The sequence below is a fragment of the Equus przewalskii genome, unplaced genomic scaffold, assembly GCF_037783145.1.
Source record: "Equus przewalskii isolate Varuska unplaced genomic scaffold, EquPr2 ChrUn-13, whole genome shotgun sequence".
Taxonomy (NCBI): Eukaryota; Metazoa; Chordata; class Mammalia; order Perissodactyla; family Equidae; genus Equus; species Equus przewalskii.
In genome coordinates, this window is record NW_027228750.1 from 2,907,116 (window position 1) to 2,925,364 (window position 18,249).

The 18,249-nt window shown below is 42.6% G+C and overlaps 1 protein-coding gene and 1 long non-coding RNA gene across 2 annotated transcripts in view; one reads left to right on the top strand and one right to left on the bottom strand.

Annotated features, from left to right (window-relative positions):
* Positions 1-3,293: 3,293 nt before the first annotated feature.
* On the top strand, positions 3,294-6,942 carry LOC139081586 (uncharacterized). The gene is made up of 2 exons (XR_011536713.1): positions 3,294-3,483; positions 6,462-6,942. It is a non-coding gene; the product is annotated as an uncharacterized lncRNA (long non-coding RNA).
* Positions 6,943-7,652: 710 nt separating this feature from the next.
* TTF2 (transcription termination factor 2) overlaps positions 7,653-18,249 on the bottom strand; it is a 40,233-nt gene continuing 29,636 nt past the window's right edge. Inside the window, exons 17-23 of the mRNA XM_008507637.2 lie at positions 18,105-18,238; positions 17,151-17,321; positions 14,657-14,715; positions 13,660-13,810; positions 12,855-12,937; positions 11,075-11,149; positions 7,653-8,636 (exon numbers count right to left, since the gene is read on the bottom strand). Of these exons, the coding sequence (XP_008505859.2) occupies positions 8,492-8,636; positions 11,075-11,149; positions 12,855-12,937; positions 13,660-13,810; positions 14,657-14,715; positions 17,151-17,321; positions 18,105-18,238 (818 nt within the window). The 3' untranslated portion in view covers positions 7,653-8,491. The remainder of the gene's footprint in view (positions 8,637-11,074; positions 11,150-12,854; positions 12,938-13,659; positions 13,811-14,656; positions 14,716-17,150; positions 17,322-18,104; positions 18,239-18,249) is intronic.

The window sequence follows — 18,249 nt, forward strand, 5'->3', positions numbered from 1 at the left end:
CTACTCCTCATCAATCTTAGAATAATTTATCCACATACACTTTAAATTCTATGACCAGTTCTCTAATGTTCTTTTTTTTAGTCATACAGTCAGTCATACCCTAGACCTTGATTCCAACTGCATCCTCTGCATAATCTCAAGTTCAAGCATCCTACAACCACAACCTCCCGTCTTTCCAGCTCACCCAAGTATAATAACCTGACTCTCATTCTTCTACCTCCCTGGAATCCCCAATGCAGTGATTCCACCACCTTCTCACTATTCCTCTCACCCTTCCTCATGGTCTTTATTTAGCCTAGATTCTACAGACCATCATCATAACCACGCTCTTTCATGTGGTCTCCCTCTGTCATTTTTGCCTAGCAAAACCCTAGGTTAGATCCACCTCTCCGTCTAACCCAACTGAATTGTCCTGGAGAAAAACACAAGAGCATGATGACTAGTCTCACTTTAAATCTGTGACCACTAATTTCAATAGGCTCCCAGCATCGCCCAATAGACTGACAACATCTCTAGTCCATTTATTCTCTCACTCTACTAGACAATTACTTCATACTTTCTTTTCCTCAAACTCCAATTTCTATCCCACTTCCCCTCTCCACTTGTGACTTTGCTTCCCATTTCACCAAGAAAGAGGAAACAAAAGAAATCAAAAGGAAAGAAAGTAAAAGGATTCAGAAGAGAATGTCCCTACCCTCTCATCACATCTACAAATCTACCTATATTCCTATCAGATGCAAACTTCTATAGTTGTCCACTAGATCCCATTCCATCTCTACAATCCAGGAACATTGCTCCAGCAATTTCTCCCTCTGCTGGATTGCTCATTTCAGAAAATAATAATGCTACAATATTCCCCATCTTGAACAAATTTCCCTGGATTTTTGTATTAGTCTGCTAGGGCTGCCATACAGAATACCACAGGGTGGCCTAAACAACAGAAATTTATTTTCTCATTCAGTTCTGGAGGCTGGAAGTCCAAGATCAAGATGCCAGCAGGACTGGTTTCTCCTGAGGCCTCTCTCCTTGGCTTGCAGACAGCCGCCATCTCATTGTGTCCTCACATGGCCTTTCCCTTGTGCACATGCACTCCTTGTGTCTCTTCCTCTTTTTATAAGGACACCAGTCCTACTGAATTAGGGCCCCACCCTTATGATCTCATTTGACTTTAATTATCTCCTTAAAGTTTCCATCTCCAAATACTGTCACATTGGGGGTTAGGGCTTCAATCTATTGGGCAAACACAATTCAGTCCATAATAATTTTTTCATTCCCCTCCAATAACTGCTCCATTTTTCTGCTTCCCTTTAAAAAGATCTCAAAAATAACTGTTGTTTACTATCTCTACTTCCCCTCCTTGCATTCTCTCTTGGATTTAATCCAGTCAGTCTTTCATCCTCACCACACCACTGAAACAGCTCTTGTCAAGGTCACCAGTAATATCTATGTTATGGAATCCAATGGTCAGTTCTTGGTCTTTAACCTTTTTGACTTATCAACAGCATTTAAGACAGCTGATCACTTTCCCCCTCCAAGAAACATTTTCTTCACTTGGTTTATGTGGCATCACTTTTCTTAATTCTATCTCATTGACTTTTTCCTTCTCAGTCTTCTTTGCTAGTTCCTCCTTATCTCCCTGGTCTACACATTGGAGAGCCCCAAGAATCAGTTCTTGCATTTCTATTTCCTCCCACTCCTTAGATGATTCTCATCCTCACATGACTTTAAATACCATTTATACACTGATGACTCCCAAATTTATCTCCAGCTCCAAATTCCAAAGGATTTTATCCAATATCTTACTTAACCTCTCCACTTGGATGTATCACAGGTACCTCAAATTCAAGTTGTCTGAAACAGAACTCCCAATTTCCAATTTTCACTTCCCATCTGCCTATACCATGAAACTGCTTCTCCTGCAGTCTTCTTCACCGCTTTAAAAGGAAAATCCAAATCCATTCTTACAGGTGGTGGAGCAAATAGCCTCATGCACCACATTCAATCCACTGGCAAATCCTATCAGCTGTCCCTTCAAAACACGCCTTCTGAGCACTGCTCTCCACCTTCCCTGCTACCATCCTGGTCTTGGATACCAAGATTTCTCACCTGGAGTTTTGTAACAGCCTACTAATTAGCCTCTCTGCTTCCACTCTTACCCCTCTATGGTCTATTCTCCACTCAGCAGTCAGAGAGGTCCTTTAAAAATACATCAGAGTATGTCACTCTTTTGCTCAACACTCTCCAATGGCCTCCCATCTTACTCAGAACAAAGCCAGTCTTCACATCAGCACGTTAGACCCTGCATGAGCCAGATCCCCGCTCTTCTCTCATTTCCTACCCATCCCCTCTCTCTCCATCACTCATTTCAGCTAAACTGGCCTGCCTGGGGCTCCTCAAACTCCCCAAGTACTTTCTTTCTTGGGGCCTTTACAGTCACTGTCGCTTCATCTGAGATGCTTTTCTCACAGATACCTACATGATTCACTCTCTCATTTTCCTCAGGTTTCTGCTCCTATGTCAAATATCATTGCATTGGGGAGGTTCCTAACTACCCTATATAAAATAGCAACTCCCCACCACCCTCTCTCGGCTTCATCACATCCAACAAATACCTGTTTAATGTCTGTCCTCTCACACTAGACTGTAAGCTCTATGAAGGCATGGATTTGACATTTATTAACTACTATACTGTCCCCATATAGGACAGTTCCTGGCACATAGTAGAGGCTTCATCAATATTTTGTTGAATGAATAAAGATCTAATTGGTAGAATTTTTACTTTGAATCTCCTTGTTATCTGTTTCTACAAGGCAGACTTCCTTCCGCCAAACTCCAATATTTGTCATTTAACCAGATACCACTTGGAAAAAATCTAAACCTTCTCTCAAACCTATTGGATAAATTATACACACCTTAGGGACAAGCCTTGAATTTTCCAATTACCTCAGATATCTAGGGAATTGCTTGCTATGAAGAAGCTTGTTGTATTACATCATTTCTTTCCCCATGTGTCTTTTTATGAATCAGATTTCAGAACGGAGGATAAAAAGCTTATCATTTATTTCAGTTGGAAAAAGGTTTCTGTAATTGGATAACTCTACTCTGGACAAACTTATATTGCAACAGAAAACTTTTAAGACATGTAGGTTCTGGCAAATGCCCTAGGCTTTAAACAATATTAATGGTAACAATTCCATTACAAATATTAAGAAAGTTAGGGGGTGGGGGGAGACAAGTCCTTGGCCTGTGCTACGATGGAGTCTAAACTCAACTTAATTCAACTGCCCTGGCAGCTGAAGGACCCGGGAAAGTAAGAGTGATCTGCAGAGCCTAAGACTCCAAGGTGAGGAAAAAAAGAAGCTTGAGGATTTACGAATTGTCCCCAGTGCCACAAAGAGCTTCAGAAATCACCTTTCAGTTGTGAGCATTGAAGCGTCAACAAGCTGCAGCATCATGATGTAACTTGTACCTCTGGTGCTACAGGTAAGAAAAGAGAGCCACAAATTACAGCCTCCGTCCTCTGGGATGTTCTAACAGGATAAACACCTTGGCTGTCTTGGATAAAAACACATACACATATACCTGTCAACCCATCCATGCTCTAATCTCTAAAATGCAAGAGTTACTTGGCTTTATTCCAGAGGATGTACACCTACGTGTCAGGTTTAGCTCACTTAAGAGGCAGTTGGGTGAAGTGATGCTAACTAAAAGCAGAAGAGAGGAAGACGCATTTCACTCTTTGCCTTGTTAGCTTCCACATATCGATTTCAATTCCTTCATCACATCCTCAAAGAGGTCTTCCCTAACTAGGTCAAATCACTGTTCTAAGCCGTCCCAGCCACTCACACCTCTCCATGGTGGCACTCATCACCACTGCCACTTCACAGCCATACGTGATTTGAGTAATGCCTGTCTCCCCACCAGACTGTAAGCCTCAGGAGGACAGGGATTGGTTTTGGTTTTGCTCACCCTTATATTTTCAGTTCCCAGCAGTCCCTGGCAAATTTTATGTTTTTGAATTAATGTATGAATAATTAGCCAGTACTGGTGGTCTGGTGGTAAAATTTCAGTGCTTTCACCGCAGCAGCCTGGGTTCCTTTCTCAGTCAGGGAACCATACCACTTGTCTGTCGGTTGTCATACTGTGGTGGCTGTGTGTTGCTGTGATGCTGAAAGCTATGCCACCAATATTTCAAATATTAGCACGGTCACCCAGGGTGAACAGGTTTCAGCAGAGCTTCCACACTAAGACAGATGAGGAAGAAGGACCGGCCACCCACTTCTGAAAAAACTGGCCATGAAAACCCTATGAACAACAGTGGAGCATTGTCTGATATAACACTGGAGGTGCGAGGATGGCACAAAAAGACCAGGCAGGGTTCTGCTCTGCTGTCCACAGGATCACTAGGAGTCAGAATGGAATTGATGGCACTAAAAAATAATAATAACTAAGCAATAAAAGTATTCTCCCCATACTTCCTTTATACATAATCTCTACCTACCCTCAGATTTAGCTAAGGATTCTGGGTAAAAAGGACCCAAGCTAGTGAAGGCCTTGTAGCTGCATGTCTGTCACCTTCCTCAGCTCCCCCCAATGCCCAACCCCCGGGCCCGGCTCCATCCTCTCCATTCTCTCCCTAGGGGTTAGGCTATTCTTTCATTTCCATCTCCATCCCCTAGCTAGCTACTGATTCCTGTGGTACTTTGTACTATAAATGATCCTAATTTCGTTTTTATTTATGAAAACATTTTAACCTAGCTTATATGCCTAGGAATTCTAAATTCCTATTATAATTCTCTTTGTGCCTGCAGGTATGCTTTTTAATGCGTTCTGCCTTTTCCTAGGGCTAGATGCTACACAGGAAATAGCAGTACAATATCCTGCTTTGTAAACGCAATTCTCTCAAGGCATGACAGTAGGCATCATGATTTTGGATAACCAGAGAGGCCACACTGAGCACTGGTGTCTCCATGATTACCTGTTAGTGCAGGACAACCAGGCTTCACCCTTGAGCCCTGCTGAAAGTCACTTCATTCAACAACAGAGACAAGCAGAGAGAGGAAACCACCCAGTGTTCACATATGGCCATTCTAAATCATAGACATGATTGCTAGAGAAAGGAGTCACGTCCCATATGGATATCGGTCTACCTATGGCTGTTCATGATGAGTGCATGGCACCAGGAGACCCTTGCAGGGTTTTTAAGGGGCCCAGGATTCCATCCAGCCATGGCGTGCACAATGCCCTTTTTTGATCAACACTGCTAAAGAGAAGTCAAACTACAAACCTTCCACGAAGGCAATTCTGTCACATAAGAAACACCTTGTAAAGCTCAGCAGTGTTGCGCTTCAGTGACAGATGTTCACCATCTGGCTCTTTCAGCTGCACCCATGCTGCTGTTTTATTCTCATAGTCCAAGACCTGGTCCCACAGCAATAACAGTATCATTTGTACAGCGCTTCACGGTTTATAAAGCATTTATTACCTCATTTCATCCTTGCCCAAGTCTGGTGAAGTAGGCAGGTAGATATAGAAAGAAAATCCAGCGGTTGTGGTGTCACATTAAGGAAGGCTGGTTGACACTGGCAGATCTCATCAGGCAGCACCTCGATTACATTACCACATTGTAGGATGCTGCCCATTGCGAGAGGGTGCAAAGACCCACCCTGTCATGCCCAGACCTTAAGAAACTGACTCACAGCAACAAAAATGAACATGAGCCTGAGATGGACACCAGAACACTACTTGATTAATTCATGAGAAATCTCCACCACGGGCTAGGATTTAAGGATGCAGGTTTGGTATATTCCATCCCACTAGGACAGTGGTTCCAACTTGTGCCGCATCCACTTCACATCAATAGCGTCTCACTGTTAACAGTGTTAGATAGTGTCACGTACCCAAGACTTAATTAGGTGGCTCTGCTAGCTTAGAATCAGAACAAGGAACACGAGAGAAACTAAGATACCGGAAGGAATCTTACAGTAGATTACATTTGTCAATGGGCTCCGAATATCTGAAGATTGCAGGTTATAATCCCTGCATCCATCTCCAAACCAAAAGCAAGAATACTCAAACTTACAGTCAACACCGCCTCTTTCCTAAACAGTGCTCAGAGTGGACACTGACAGTGTGCATCCACCGTGCCTTCTGACTGACGTGACCAATTTGTCTATCTGGTGAAATGGGTTACAGTATGTATATTTGTTACTAAATTCCCAGCAGAGCATAATGAGGTATGTGCTAATCCACACATCTTAGACATGGAAGAACTGTGAGGCCCGGGGAATCTGGAACTAGCCTAACAGACAATCAGCAAACGGCAGAGGCAGGGTTTGTGCATCCTTGCTGGCCTGGGAACCATTGCTTCTCAGGTGACACAATCTCTGCCCTGGTGTCTGGATCTTATAGTATAACTCCTGAAGGGTAATCTTACATCCTTTGTTTCCTGATCTTATCAGGGACCTCATTGCAGCTGCTGAGTTCTGAAAACAATGACCATCTCACAAATGTGGACAGCAAACGATGGAGAAGTTAACGGTTTGTTAAGGTCACGCCCCCAGCTACGGGACCTTCACTAGAGGGAAGTCTAGATTCTCCACCAGAACTCTCCCACCACGCCATACTGCCTTTACCTTGGCAGGCCTTTAGACCCACCGTTAGAGAGCACCTTTGTTTAAGCTCCAGTGCCTCAGTCCGTACTGTGACTGGGTTAACACAGGGTTTCGTTTCCTAATCCCAACTCAAAGAAGGGTAATAATTCTATCCAGGAAGAACTACAATTCTTTCTAGCGGAAATTAGCAGAGTAAGTGTTTTGGAAACGACTACTAACAGGAAGAAGGAAATCTGAATTGTTTCCTCAAGTATAAAAGTCTCAAGAGTGTGTATTAGTCAGGGAATGAACTGCTATATAAATAAAAATCTCAGTGGCTTACAAAGAAGTAATTTCTTGATCATGTCATCATCCAATGTGGGTGAGCTGGGGTGGGAAGGGGAGCACAGATGGAGAAGGCTTTGTTCCACAGTCATTCAGGAACCAAGGCTTAATAGTCTACCAAAAGCGAGCACGGCCAAAAACTAGATGAAGAGTCCCTGATCTAGTGGCTTCACAATTCTCTAGGGCCTTGTGGTCTTCCATCAGATCCTCTGCATCCAGTGGGCCAATGAGGGGGGAAAAAAAGCATGAAGAATCATTTGCAAAGTTTTATTTTATTTATTTATTTATTTATTTATTTTGAGGAAGATTAGCCCTGAGCTAATTACTGCCAATCTTCCTCGTTTTCCTGAGGAAAACTGGCCCTGAGCTAACATCCATGCCCATCTTCCTCTATTTTATATGTGGGATGTCTACTACAGCATGGCTTTTGCCAAGCGCTGCCATATCTGCACCCGGGATCCGAACCGGCGAACCCCAGGCTGCTGTTCAGAAGTGGAACGTGCAAACTTAACCACTGCGCCACTGGGCTGGCCCCCCATTCACAAAGTTTTAGAGGGCAGATAAGAAATGACTTATATCACTTCTCCCCTCACTCCATTGACTAGAACTCAGTAATAGGACCCACGTGACTGCAGTGAAGACTGGGAAATGTAGCCTCTCTGGGTGCCCAGGAGGAAAAGGAAACGGGCTTTAGTGAATGCAGAGCACCACCTCTGCTACATTGTCAAACGTATTTATTGGATTGTACCAATGATAATACAAACACCAAATGACACAACAATACTAAATGAAACAATGATACTAAGTGCCACAATTACTGTAAAATTGTAAAAGTACAAATACTGTAAAAAGAATATAGATATTAAATTACACAAATACTACATGATATGATAGTAATACTAAATGATATAATAACACTAAATGATATGATACCAAATACTGAATGATACAATGCTACAAATACTAACAACTGTTTATGTACCAAGCACCTCCCTGATCCTACCCTGAGAGGAAGAACTGCCTGAATGGCCGTAGGGGTCCACTCCCTGCTCGGCCCATAGAGAGATGGTTATAAGAGCAGCCTCATTAGCAGGAGAGATGAAGAGATGGGGTGGGGCCTGCATTAGAAAAGGTAATAACACTGGGTCCCGCATCAGCTGAGAAGAGAAAGCAACAGAGGGCTTTCTGAGCTTTTACTGCAGCTTATGTACAACTCTCCCAGAACTGCTTTCCAAAATTATCTAAAGCATTTTCTTTTTTTTTTTTAATTTAGGTCACATTGGTTTATAACATTATATACATTTTGCATTTTCTTTTACCTGAAGTAATTTTTGGTTTCTATGTCACTCATTAAATAAGTTGATTAACATGATTGATTAACCAATTGGTTAACATGATAACTGACCCTCGAATCTGCCTCATTTTGAGGAAGGCATAAGGCCTGACGTGAAATGGAATGCCAAGGAGAGCGCAAAGGACCATGGCAACGTCATCACCCTCAGATCCTAAGACAAACCAACAGTGGCACTATTCTGAGTCCTATAAACAGGAAGTCAGATGCCAAATAGGATTTTGAGGTCAGCCAAGGTGAGCTTGGTAACACATTTTCCAGATCCTGATAGAACCTGTTTGGCCAAATCTTTCTTTTTTTCTTGGAGCTGCAAGATCTTCTCTTCCACTGTTCCCTCACAAACGAATCTAAAAAACAGACAAGCAAACAATCAAAAACCCAAAGCAGCATTTCTAATAACATATTCAAACTTCTATGTATGTATTAGTTTTTAAATGAGATTTGTTTCTTTCTTTAAGTTTTCTTAGGTTTGGTTAAGACACTGTGGAGATTCAAACAAACTTCACTAAATATATGACCATTTAAAATGACGTGATTTAAACAGACTTTTTATTTCTCTCTGAAGATAAGGTAATTGAGAAATGCCAAAATAAGCAAAAGATATCCCTATCCAAAAAAGCATAGATCCAGCTTTCACCCAAAAAGCTCCACCTTGATAAGGTCAGAAGGCCTTAAAGTTTATCAAGTTTCTGCTAGGTATATTGTGATAGTTTAAGTACAGTGTCTTATTTCTTGGCTAACTCAGGTTTTACAAACTGAGGAAATGTCACTGTTGTCATTCATTCTCATTGCATTGATTAAAGCACTCACTATATGCCATGCACTATGCTAGGTGCAGGCATGGAGAGATGAATAGTCTTGCTCCCAAAGAGAACACAAGAGAAAGACATAAAAATAAACAACATTAATAATAGGACCCGGAAAGAGCTACAATGGAAATATGTCCAGTGTGCAAAAGGAACAGATGGAAATCTGTCTGGGGTATTCAGGGAAGGCTCCAGTGAAGAGTTAACTCTTAATGTGACTTGTAGGATGAGCAAGGGTTTGCCAGATGGAACGGTGGGGAGGGCACCCCAGGGAAGGGGAACGTGTGTAAAACTATGGCTGAGTTTGAGAACATGGTATGTTGGAGGAAGCACAAGTCAGCCAGTCTGGCCAGGGTAAAAGTCAAAAGGACTCCACCATGTCGTACCACAATGGCAGAAGCTCAAGACGCTGGTGGGGGGCCAGATCATGAGTGGCTTTGCGTGTCATGCTAAAAAACTTAGATTTGAAAGAGGGAAGTGGCACCAAGGATGGGAAGGAAGGGATGGTTATAAGAAACATTCAGAAAATAAAATTAATGGACTTGGTATATCAAAGGTGAGAAAGAGGGCAGAAGCTAGTTTCTGGATCTATGATTAGATAAACAGTGATACTGTTCACAAAGACAAAGAATACAGAAGAATAAATAGATATGAGGTGGTGGAAAGAAACAATTTCAGTTTGTAACACTCTGAGTCCCTGGAACATGTAATAGTAACTGCTACATAGTGAGTGCTCAATAGGTCTTAGTCTGAGTTGACTGAGATAAATGCAGGAGGGAATAAATAATGGGTGAGTATGTGGACCCTCAGATCCAGATATTTAGCAGGAACCTGGATATGTAGGCCTGAAATTTAGGAGACCTTGGAACTGAAAATACAGACTTTGGGACTTACTGGAGTAGACAGGATTATTAAGGGAGGTGCACACAGAATGAGCTGAGAAGAGGCAGGAAAACTAACATCATCACTGTATTTGACAAATTTTGAAATTCATTGGTGCCCCTTAACAAGAGCAGTTTCAATAACACAAGTGGAGTGAAAGCCAGTTTGTAAAGGCTGGGAATGAATGGGAGGTAAGCAAGTAAAGACAATCAGTGACTTCTAACTCTTCAGGAAACTTGGCCCCAAAAAGAGAAGAGGTCCATAGTGGAGTGTAGCATTAAGGCAGGTTTTGTTGTTGTTTTTAGAGAGCGAGGTCCTGAATAGAGGGACATTCTACAAAAGAACTGGCTTGTGCTCTTCAAAAACATCAATGTCATAAAACACAAAGAAAGATTGAGGTGTTGCTCCAGATTAAAGGAGACAAAAGAGTGGTGACAACTGAATGCTACCCAAGATCTAGGATTTTCTTTTGCTGTGAAGGACAACAACGGGACAAGTGGCAAAAAAGGTCCATAGATCATGTAATAGTACTGTATCAATGTTAACATCCTGATTTTGACCATTTTAACTTTGGTTATGTAAGAGAATGTCATTTTTAGGAAAGGCACATTTTAGTATTTAGGGGTAAAGGAGCATCATGTCTGCAACTTACTCTCATATGGTCGAGCAAAAAGTTTACACACACACACAGTGTAATGTCAGGGAATTTTTTGGTAGTATTCTCGCAATCAAGAATTTTTGAGTATTGTTGTTGTAAGAATTCTCACATTCTTTTCTATATATCTGAAATTACGTCAAAATAAAAGTTAAATGCAAAAAAAAGAGAGAGAGAGACGAGGGTCCTTTCATGGGCTGCCTTGACTGAGATGAGGCTCACAAACTTCTCTTCTTTTGCAGGGACCAGCTCCAAGGTTACCCCCAAATTGCTTGTGTCCCCTTCCTGACAGAGTGAGTACCTGACAGTGAGTACCAAGGAGGACGTGCCCCAGGAGCATCATTAATAACAGTGATCACCAAATATTTTACATTCTATTAAAAGATTGCCTAAGAAAGACTTTCCCAAAAGCAGAACTGGGTCCGGGGAGACCTTTACTTACCTGTGTATGACAACATCTTTCTGCTGCCCGACTCGGTAAATTCGGTCACAAGCTTGATCTTCAAGTGATGGATTCCTGTTAGAAGACAGATAAAGCTCAAAGGTACTGACATCCTAGACCAGGAGTGGGCAAATCCCATGGGCCAAATCTAGCCTGGAGCCTATTTTTGTATGGTCTCTTGAGCTAAAAATGGTTGCTACATTTTTAAAGGTTTGCAAAAAAACAAAAACAACAAAGAATATGTGACAGAGACCTATGCAGCCTGCAAAGCCAAAAATATTTACTATTTAGCCTAAAATAATTATAGAGGGGGCCGGCCCCGTGGCTGAGTGGTTTTCACACGCTCTGCTGCGGCAGCCCAGGGTTTCATTGGTTCAGATCCTGGGTGCAGACATGGCACCGCTCATCAGGCCATGCTGAGGTGGTGTCCCACGTGCCACAACTAGAAGGACCCACAACTAAAATATATACAACTATGTACTGGAGGGATTTTGGGAGAAAAAGCAGAAAGGAAAAAAAAAAAAGGAAGATTGGCAATAGTTGTTAGCTCAGGTGCCAATCTTTAAAAAAATAATAATAATTATTATTATAGAAAAAGTTTCTAGGTCTCTGTCCTAGGCTATATGGGCCTCAGAAGGGCTACGTGGGGCTCAAAGTCCCAGATGTCTTCTTGCCCTCTAATGAGAAACTGGAGTCAGATTGCTAACCGTCCCTCTTGGCACTATCATGAGTTGACAATTGTAAGTAACAGAGTTGAAACCAATGCTCAAGTCCAGTTCCTAACCAGCTGGGTGACCCTGTGTGGGTCATGTAACCTCTACCCTCGAGGCTTCGGATTGCTTCTTGGAAACGTGTGGGCTTGCTAATGATCTCAAATACCTTTTCAACTCTCATATTCTATGATTCAACTAAGGAGAGTTAATTGGTTTCCTTCTTTATAGATTCTCATTATTAACTTCAAACTAGTTTCTCATCTTACCTCTTTAAAATCCTGAAAAACATTTCTCCTTTTCAGAAAACAGCATAATTCCCAGTCTACTTTCCTCACTCACACATATAAGGGTGTCCCAAGTAAGACCTAAACACATCTCCCAGAAGATAGTAACAAGTTGGCCTGTTCATTCCAATCTGGGCTGCCTGGAGAATCAGACAAATGACAGTCCCCAGCAACAGTGCCCGGTGTAGCAATCCCTGATTGGCATAACTGGAAAACCAAAACCTGGGACTGATTATGACGCTTTCTCCTAGCACTATGATAACTCATTCATCTCGTATCTAGGAAGGATTGTGCCATGCTCCTGGTGTTGACACTGTGTGTAGCACATCCAATGGCTATGTGTTAAGTGTGTGCCTACCATAATTAGAAAACTCCTTTTCCCTTTTCCTCTTGGAGCAACATTTTTCCCTCTTCCCCAGGGTTGACATTTCCTTGGATGTCAACAAAATATGGTATTTTGAAGAGGTAAAACTGAGCAATGTAGCTGTTAGCCTTGAGGAAAAGCCCTGCTCCCAGTTTCCATGGCAACAGACGTCAAATTAACAACGAAGTGAATGGACTATTTTAAGTAGTCATCTGAAGCCCCGCTTGCTCAGGAATTCTGGGCCTTCAACTAGTCTTACACCCCATTTTGATCCGTGTTTATACACATGTATGCACAGAGGCATCTCCATAATACAACCACAGCACATTCGTTCTAAGAAGTCAGGCCCTACTGCCCCTCTAGGTCACTGGTCTCCCTGCTACGCTGGGACAACTCAAGGAAAAATCCAGAATTGTTACCAGTGCATATCCAGAAGAAAAAGATGGTTTCCTCCAGTTAGGTTTAGACCAACGCCTCCAGCCAAGAGAGAGATTAGCATAACCTTCAAAAGGAAGCACACCATTAACTTCACGGATTTGGTCTCATCACACATCTCTCCTCTGTGTCAGGTTCAAGTCCAGAATCAATACAGATGAGCAACGTGCTCCTATCAAATTTCTTTCTGCCATCCTAAATGCATTGCTTTGAAACTCTGAGATACTATCTCCCATGCCTCACCTTTGAGAAAATTCTCACTTCACCTTTTTTTGTGAGTCAGTCTCAAAATATTAAATATATGACTGCTAAAATACACGAATAGTACAATTTAGAGCTCTGGGGTGGTCAGCTCAATAAACTTTCCATTAACCAGATTCTGTCTATGCCATCAGTCCCCCCACCATGGCTATGATTCTCCTGCCTATCATTCAACTAATGCTCTCTAAATTCTTATTATCCATAATCAGATGCCTTGTTCTTCCACTTCCCTCCATATTTCCTCCTAGCAAAATCCCACCTATCCTTTCAAGGCTTGCCTCCTCCACCAAGATTCTCTTGATCCTAACCAGTTCTGCTGTTACTCTCCCGTTAGCTCACATATTTTATTCTTTTTAGGGTATCTGCACACTTTGATACGTACCCCAATAAATGTCTAATAAATTAAAAACACCTGGAGGAATCAAGGCTATGAATATTTTTAACGTGAGCTGCTATGTCAGAATTTTCCCTGTATAACTGAGAACAATTTTCTCTTAATGACAAAGCTTTGATGTGAACAGCTCGTACCTGAGGGCCCCTGGAGCTGTTAAATGCCTCTACCAAGTCCATTCTCTGTTTAGGGTTGACAGAGCCATCGATGGTGGCATAAGTCAGTCCGCGCCTCTTAAGGTGCAATGCTACAACCTTCAGCATGCTGGTCCACTGAGAGACAATGACACTGGAAGGAAGGATGAAACAAAAGACCAACCTCCTCAGACAGATGAAACAAAATTCATCTGTGGAGCTTTAATGCCCCGTTATTCTCAAGATTCAGTTATCAAATATGGACAAGGGAATGCCTTCTGCTACCTAAGGGGAAAAGACACACACGGAGGTCATGTTATAAGTTGTAATGCTTCCAGTTATTTCTAGATCCAGTCTACAACTTGTGCTAAATGAAGTCAGAATAGAGTGGTGGATAACTAAAGCAACGACTGCAGCCTCCTATCATTTGGGGGCCTGGTGCTCATCCAGAGACCTGAGGTCCTGCAGAAAAGGGATACAGGCCACTCTCCCTTTGCCAGTCAGAACAACAAGCTGCGAGGGTTTCTCTGTTCCCCCCATGCTGTGTTTTAATTTAGAGTTTTAAGTTTTTACATCAAAACATTTCAAATATACAAATGCAGGTGAATATCACATACGTAAGGTGTAACAATAACAGATGGACCTCCCTGTGCCCACGTACCCAGCTCAAAAACATTCCAAGCCTGCGGGGGTTCCCTGTCTGTTCACACTCTCCTCTCTCTCTCTTGCATCTCTTATTTCCTCACTCTTCTTTAGATGCTTCTTGACTTTGAAACATTTCTTCAGATGCTTAGCTTACTCTGACCCTCCAGGGATCTCCTTTTCAATCAGTGCCACAAATATTTTAATTAGAAATCATAGGGAATTTGCTATAACCTCAGTACTTTCTGCCAAGCATGACTCAAGCTCCTTGAAATAAAAAGCCAAGATTTGTAACTACCAGCAATAACAAATTTTCTTAAATACAAGCAATACTTGGATAATGAAATAACACATTTACCTCTTTTGGGACCCTGAATTTCTTCGGATTGCCTCCAATTCTGCCAACAGAGATGAAATCTGGGAAAAGGTTACATTAACATACGGAGGTTTATTAAGCAAATTCACTTTTCTCCATTTTCTCTCCCCTGAATTACTGCAGTGGGCTTCTGGATGGCCTCTCGGCTTCTGGTCTTACCCTCTCTAGTTCACTCTCCCCTCTGCAGCCTGAGGGCTATTTCTAAAATGTCAGTTTGTCACTCTCCTCTCCTGGCTGAAGCCCCTGCTTCCCACTGAGTGGTTTCCCACTGAGGATACAGCCCAAGCTCCTTACAATCACCTCCCAGATCCTTGCTGCTCTGGCTTCTGCTTACGTCTCCAGCTTCATCTCTCACTATGCCCTCCTCAAACAACACTCTAGTCGTACCAAAATTCTCCCTCCACTAAGCCATGCTTTGTCTCATCTTTGTCCATTCTGTTCCCTCTACCTAGAACACCCTTACCTGTCAGCTTAATGTTGCTTCTTCTTGGAGGTCCTCCCCAACCCCCAAAGTATGGGTCAGGCGCCCACTGCCTACACGCCACTCTAGCATCTTCCATTTCTATTACTGCAGTCTTTTCATACTATATGTTAATGCTTATTAATCATCTCTTGCTTTCATGACTTGAGATGCTCCAAGGAGGCCGAGCCAGCATACATCTGCTTCATTTCTGCACCCCTAGCACCTAGCACACTGCTGGACCAGAGAAGGTACTATCCTAACATTTGCGGAAGGAGAAAGTGAAAGAGCTTTACCTAGTTTAAGGCATGCTCCAAATGTTGAAGAAGAGCATCTGTCCAGACTGAGCAACACCTGCTAAAACTTCCAAACAAGCTCTCTGGGCATTTATCAAAACCCCTCAGGGCACATTCAAGTCCGCATGGAAGCAGTCAGTAAGAACACACGGCCATAACTTTGGACAGCAGCTGGGTTCATTCTTCCAGACAGCTAATGTGTATGACCGTTCAAAAGCCTCTAAGAGCCCTAGAGTTCATCCTCAGAATGATGGAGCAGGAAGAGAATTGGACCACAAATCGGGAGATGGAGAGACTTCTTACTCTGCCATCACATGGCTGCACCACTTCAGAACTCCCAATTAAGAGCTCAGATTCCTCATCAGGACAAAAAGGGGCTGAGCCAGATCTACTCTGAGGTGCCCTCCGCTCTGACATTCCACGCTGCTGTTACAGTGGTAACCTTGGAGGCCCCCACATGTGAGGCTGCTTTCTAATCGGAACAAACACGCTGATGTCCGGGCAGGAAGAGTCAGAGGACTGTACCATTTCGATTTACTAGGAAGAAAAAAAGCAGCTACATGAAGTGCCTGGTGTCTCAGCAAGTTGAGATTGTGGAAAATGCTCTGACTGTCGCATGCAAAAGCTGGCGATAGGTATTTTGAGAAAACTGTCGTGGGAAAGTGAGAATCATGGTCCATGAGCTGGGGTCAAATTCCAGTAACACTGTGCATGCGTTTAGGTTTGTGCTACCAAAGAACATCCCCTTCCCTCCAGGAAACAACCTTAAGTGGTCTGAACTGCTATTAACAGGCTGCCAGGAGGAAGCCTTCTGAACAAACACCACCCGAGTACTAGACAAGGAACACAAAGTATTCGGAATATAAGCTTTAACCCACTAGCTAACTCCAAAGGTGCTAGGACATGAAGTTTGGCCACATACGGAGCTCTTCTTATGTTTCTCTCAGTTATTAGTGGTAAAGACCTAGGGAAATACTTTTCAATTTCAATTAAAAGTAATTCCTAAGTAAGACCATTCTCTTAGCAGTGACCTCCTTTCTAGTTACATTTTTTTAAAAAAGCCTTTGATGAGAGGTTGAGGCTAGGAATGGCAGCTTAAGACAGAAGCAGAGAGGGAAACAAGCCCCTTTCGGGGTATGCAAGCTGATGGAGCACATTCTGAGCCAGCCAGCAGAAAGGCAGGAGTCAGGTTACAGGGAATCTCAGCCCTCCTCTAATAGAACTCCTCAGCCTTAAAAGCTTTAATGAAAACAGAACAGGATGACTAATGAAGATAGCAGGATATGTAGGAAACAAGACTCGCAGACAGAGGCCTGTCAACAAGTCAGAGCAATTGGATGCATTACACAGTCTCCAGGGTCAAGCCTTGTTGTTTTCCTTTAAAGCTTTCTTGAAACAAATTGCTTACTCGGTTAGGCCCTGTCGCTAGTGTAAACCTGATAGGCTCCTTTCCTAGTAATCCACGACAGAACGTCTGCCTTGATGCCAGGGCCGGCCCAAATCACTCTCTGAAAGCCCACTACTGTGTAATAAGACTTCAGTTTTATTTGTGAAATAAAATCAGAATTTAAGACTGCAAGGAGAATTTGACCAGCTAAAATCTATTCGTTCTAGCTCCACCATCAAATGGTGGTACCCGCTGGGACGAATATGGCGCTCTGACACAGGAAATGGGTGATGAATCGAAGTCTTTCTGCTAGAATAGAAGAGACAAAAGTACCTTGGTGCTCTCGCGCACGTCTTCAAAAAGCTCCACCTGGAAACATTTACCATTTAGGGCAACAGTGGAAGACGGCTCTAAGTTATCGAGTTCAGACAAGGTCAAAGCGCTGAGCTGCTCTTCCAAGGAAAGGACCAGGGCTTCACTCTTCAGTTCTGTCGGATCCAAGGCCTGAGCAGGACACAGAGGGGGCCAGGAGCAGAGGGCCGGTTGAGGCAGCAAGCCACATAACTTGCCAATCAAGTGCCGATTGTTCAACACTTCACACAGCAAAATGGCCTGTAGTTTATCATCAGTATCTCCTCAGAGGAGCCCTGATTAAAATGTAATCCTGCAAGGTTTTTCACTGGATTAAACATAAATCAAATGATGGAACTTTTTAGAGACTTGCCAGACAGATTACATGATCATTCTATTTTCTCCAGCTGGAAAAGTACAGTTAAGTGAGCTATCGATAATCAAAATACATTACTACAGCTCCTCAAAAGAATAACATGCTCCTCTTAATTATGGATATGCCTCTATCCAATGTAAAGGCAAGTTTTCCAATTGTATAAATACTTGAGTTTTCACAACTAGACTTAAAAACCCCAATATTGCCTGAAGGCAAAAAAACTAGTAACTAAATTAGCTTTATTACATCCTAACATACCAAAGTATTCATAAATGGTTTCCTTTTTAATAAAATGCCATTTTCCATTCTAAAATAGAGCTTACTTAAACCAAACCAAAACAAACAATAAAAACTGTTCTCAATACCACGGGAATTATCAAGATCAATAAACAGTAATATAAAATAATGTGAAATAAACAAGCCCCCTCTTTTCTGCCCAATCAAAAAACACCCCAAAACCCCATCTTCCTTGATCCAGCCGACTGGATCTCAGTTGCAGAAGACTGAAACAGACCTCTCCAGCAGCCCCTCTCGGGTACCATGCTGAGGGCTTTTCTTACCGACTTCAGTAAAGAAAGATGACAGCAACACTGCCGGAGTCTCAGCAACTGCGAGAGTATGTGGACGGTGCTAGATCCCTGCAAGTCGGCTGCCACAGAGTGTCCAGGCCCAGTGGACCCAAACTCCTGTGCCACTTCCAAGAGG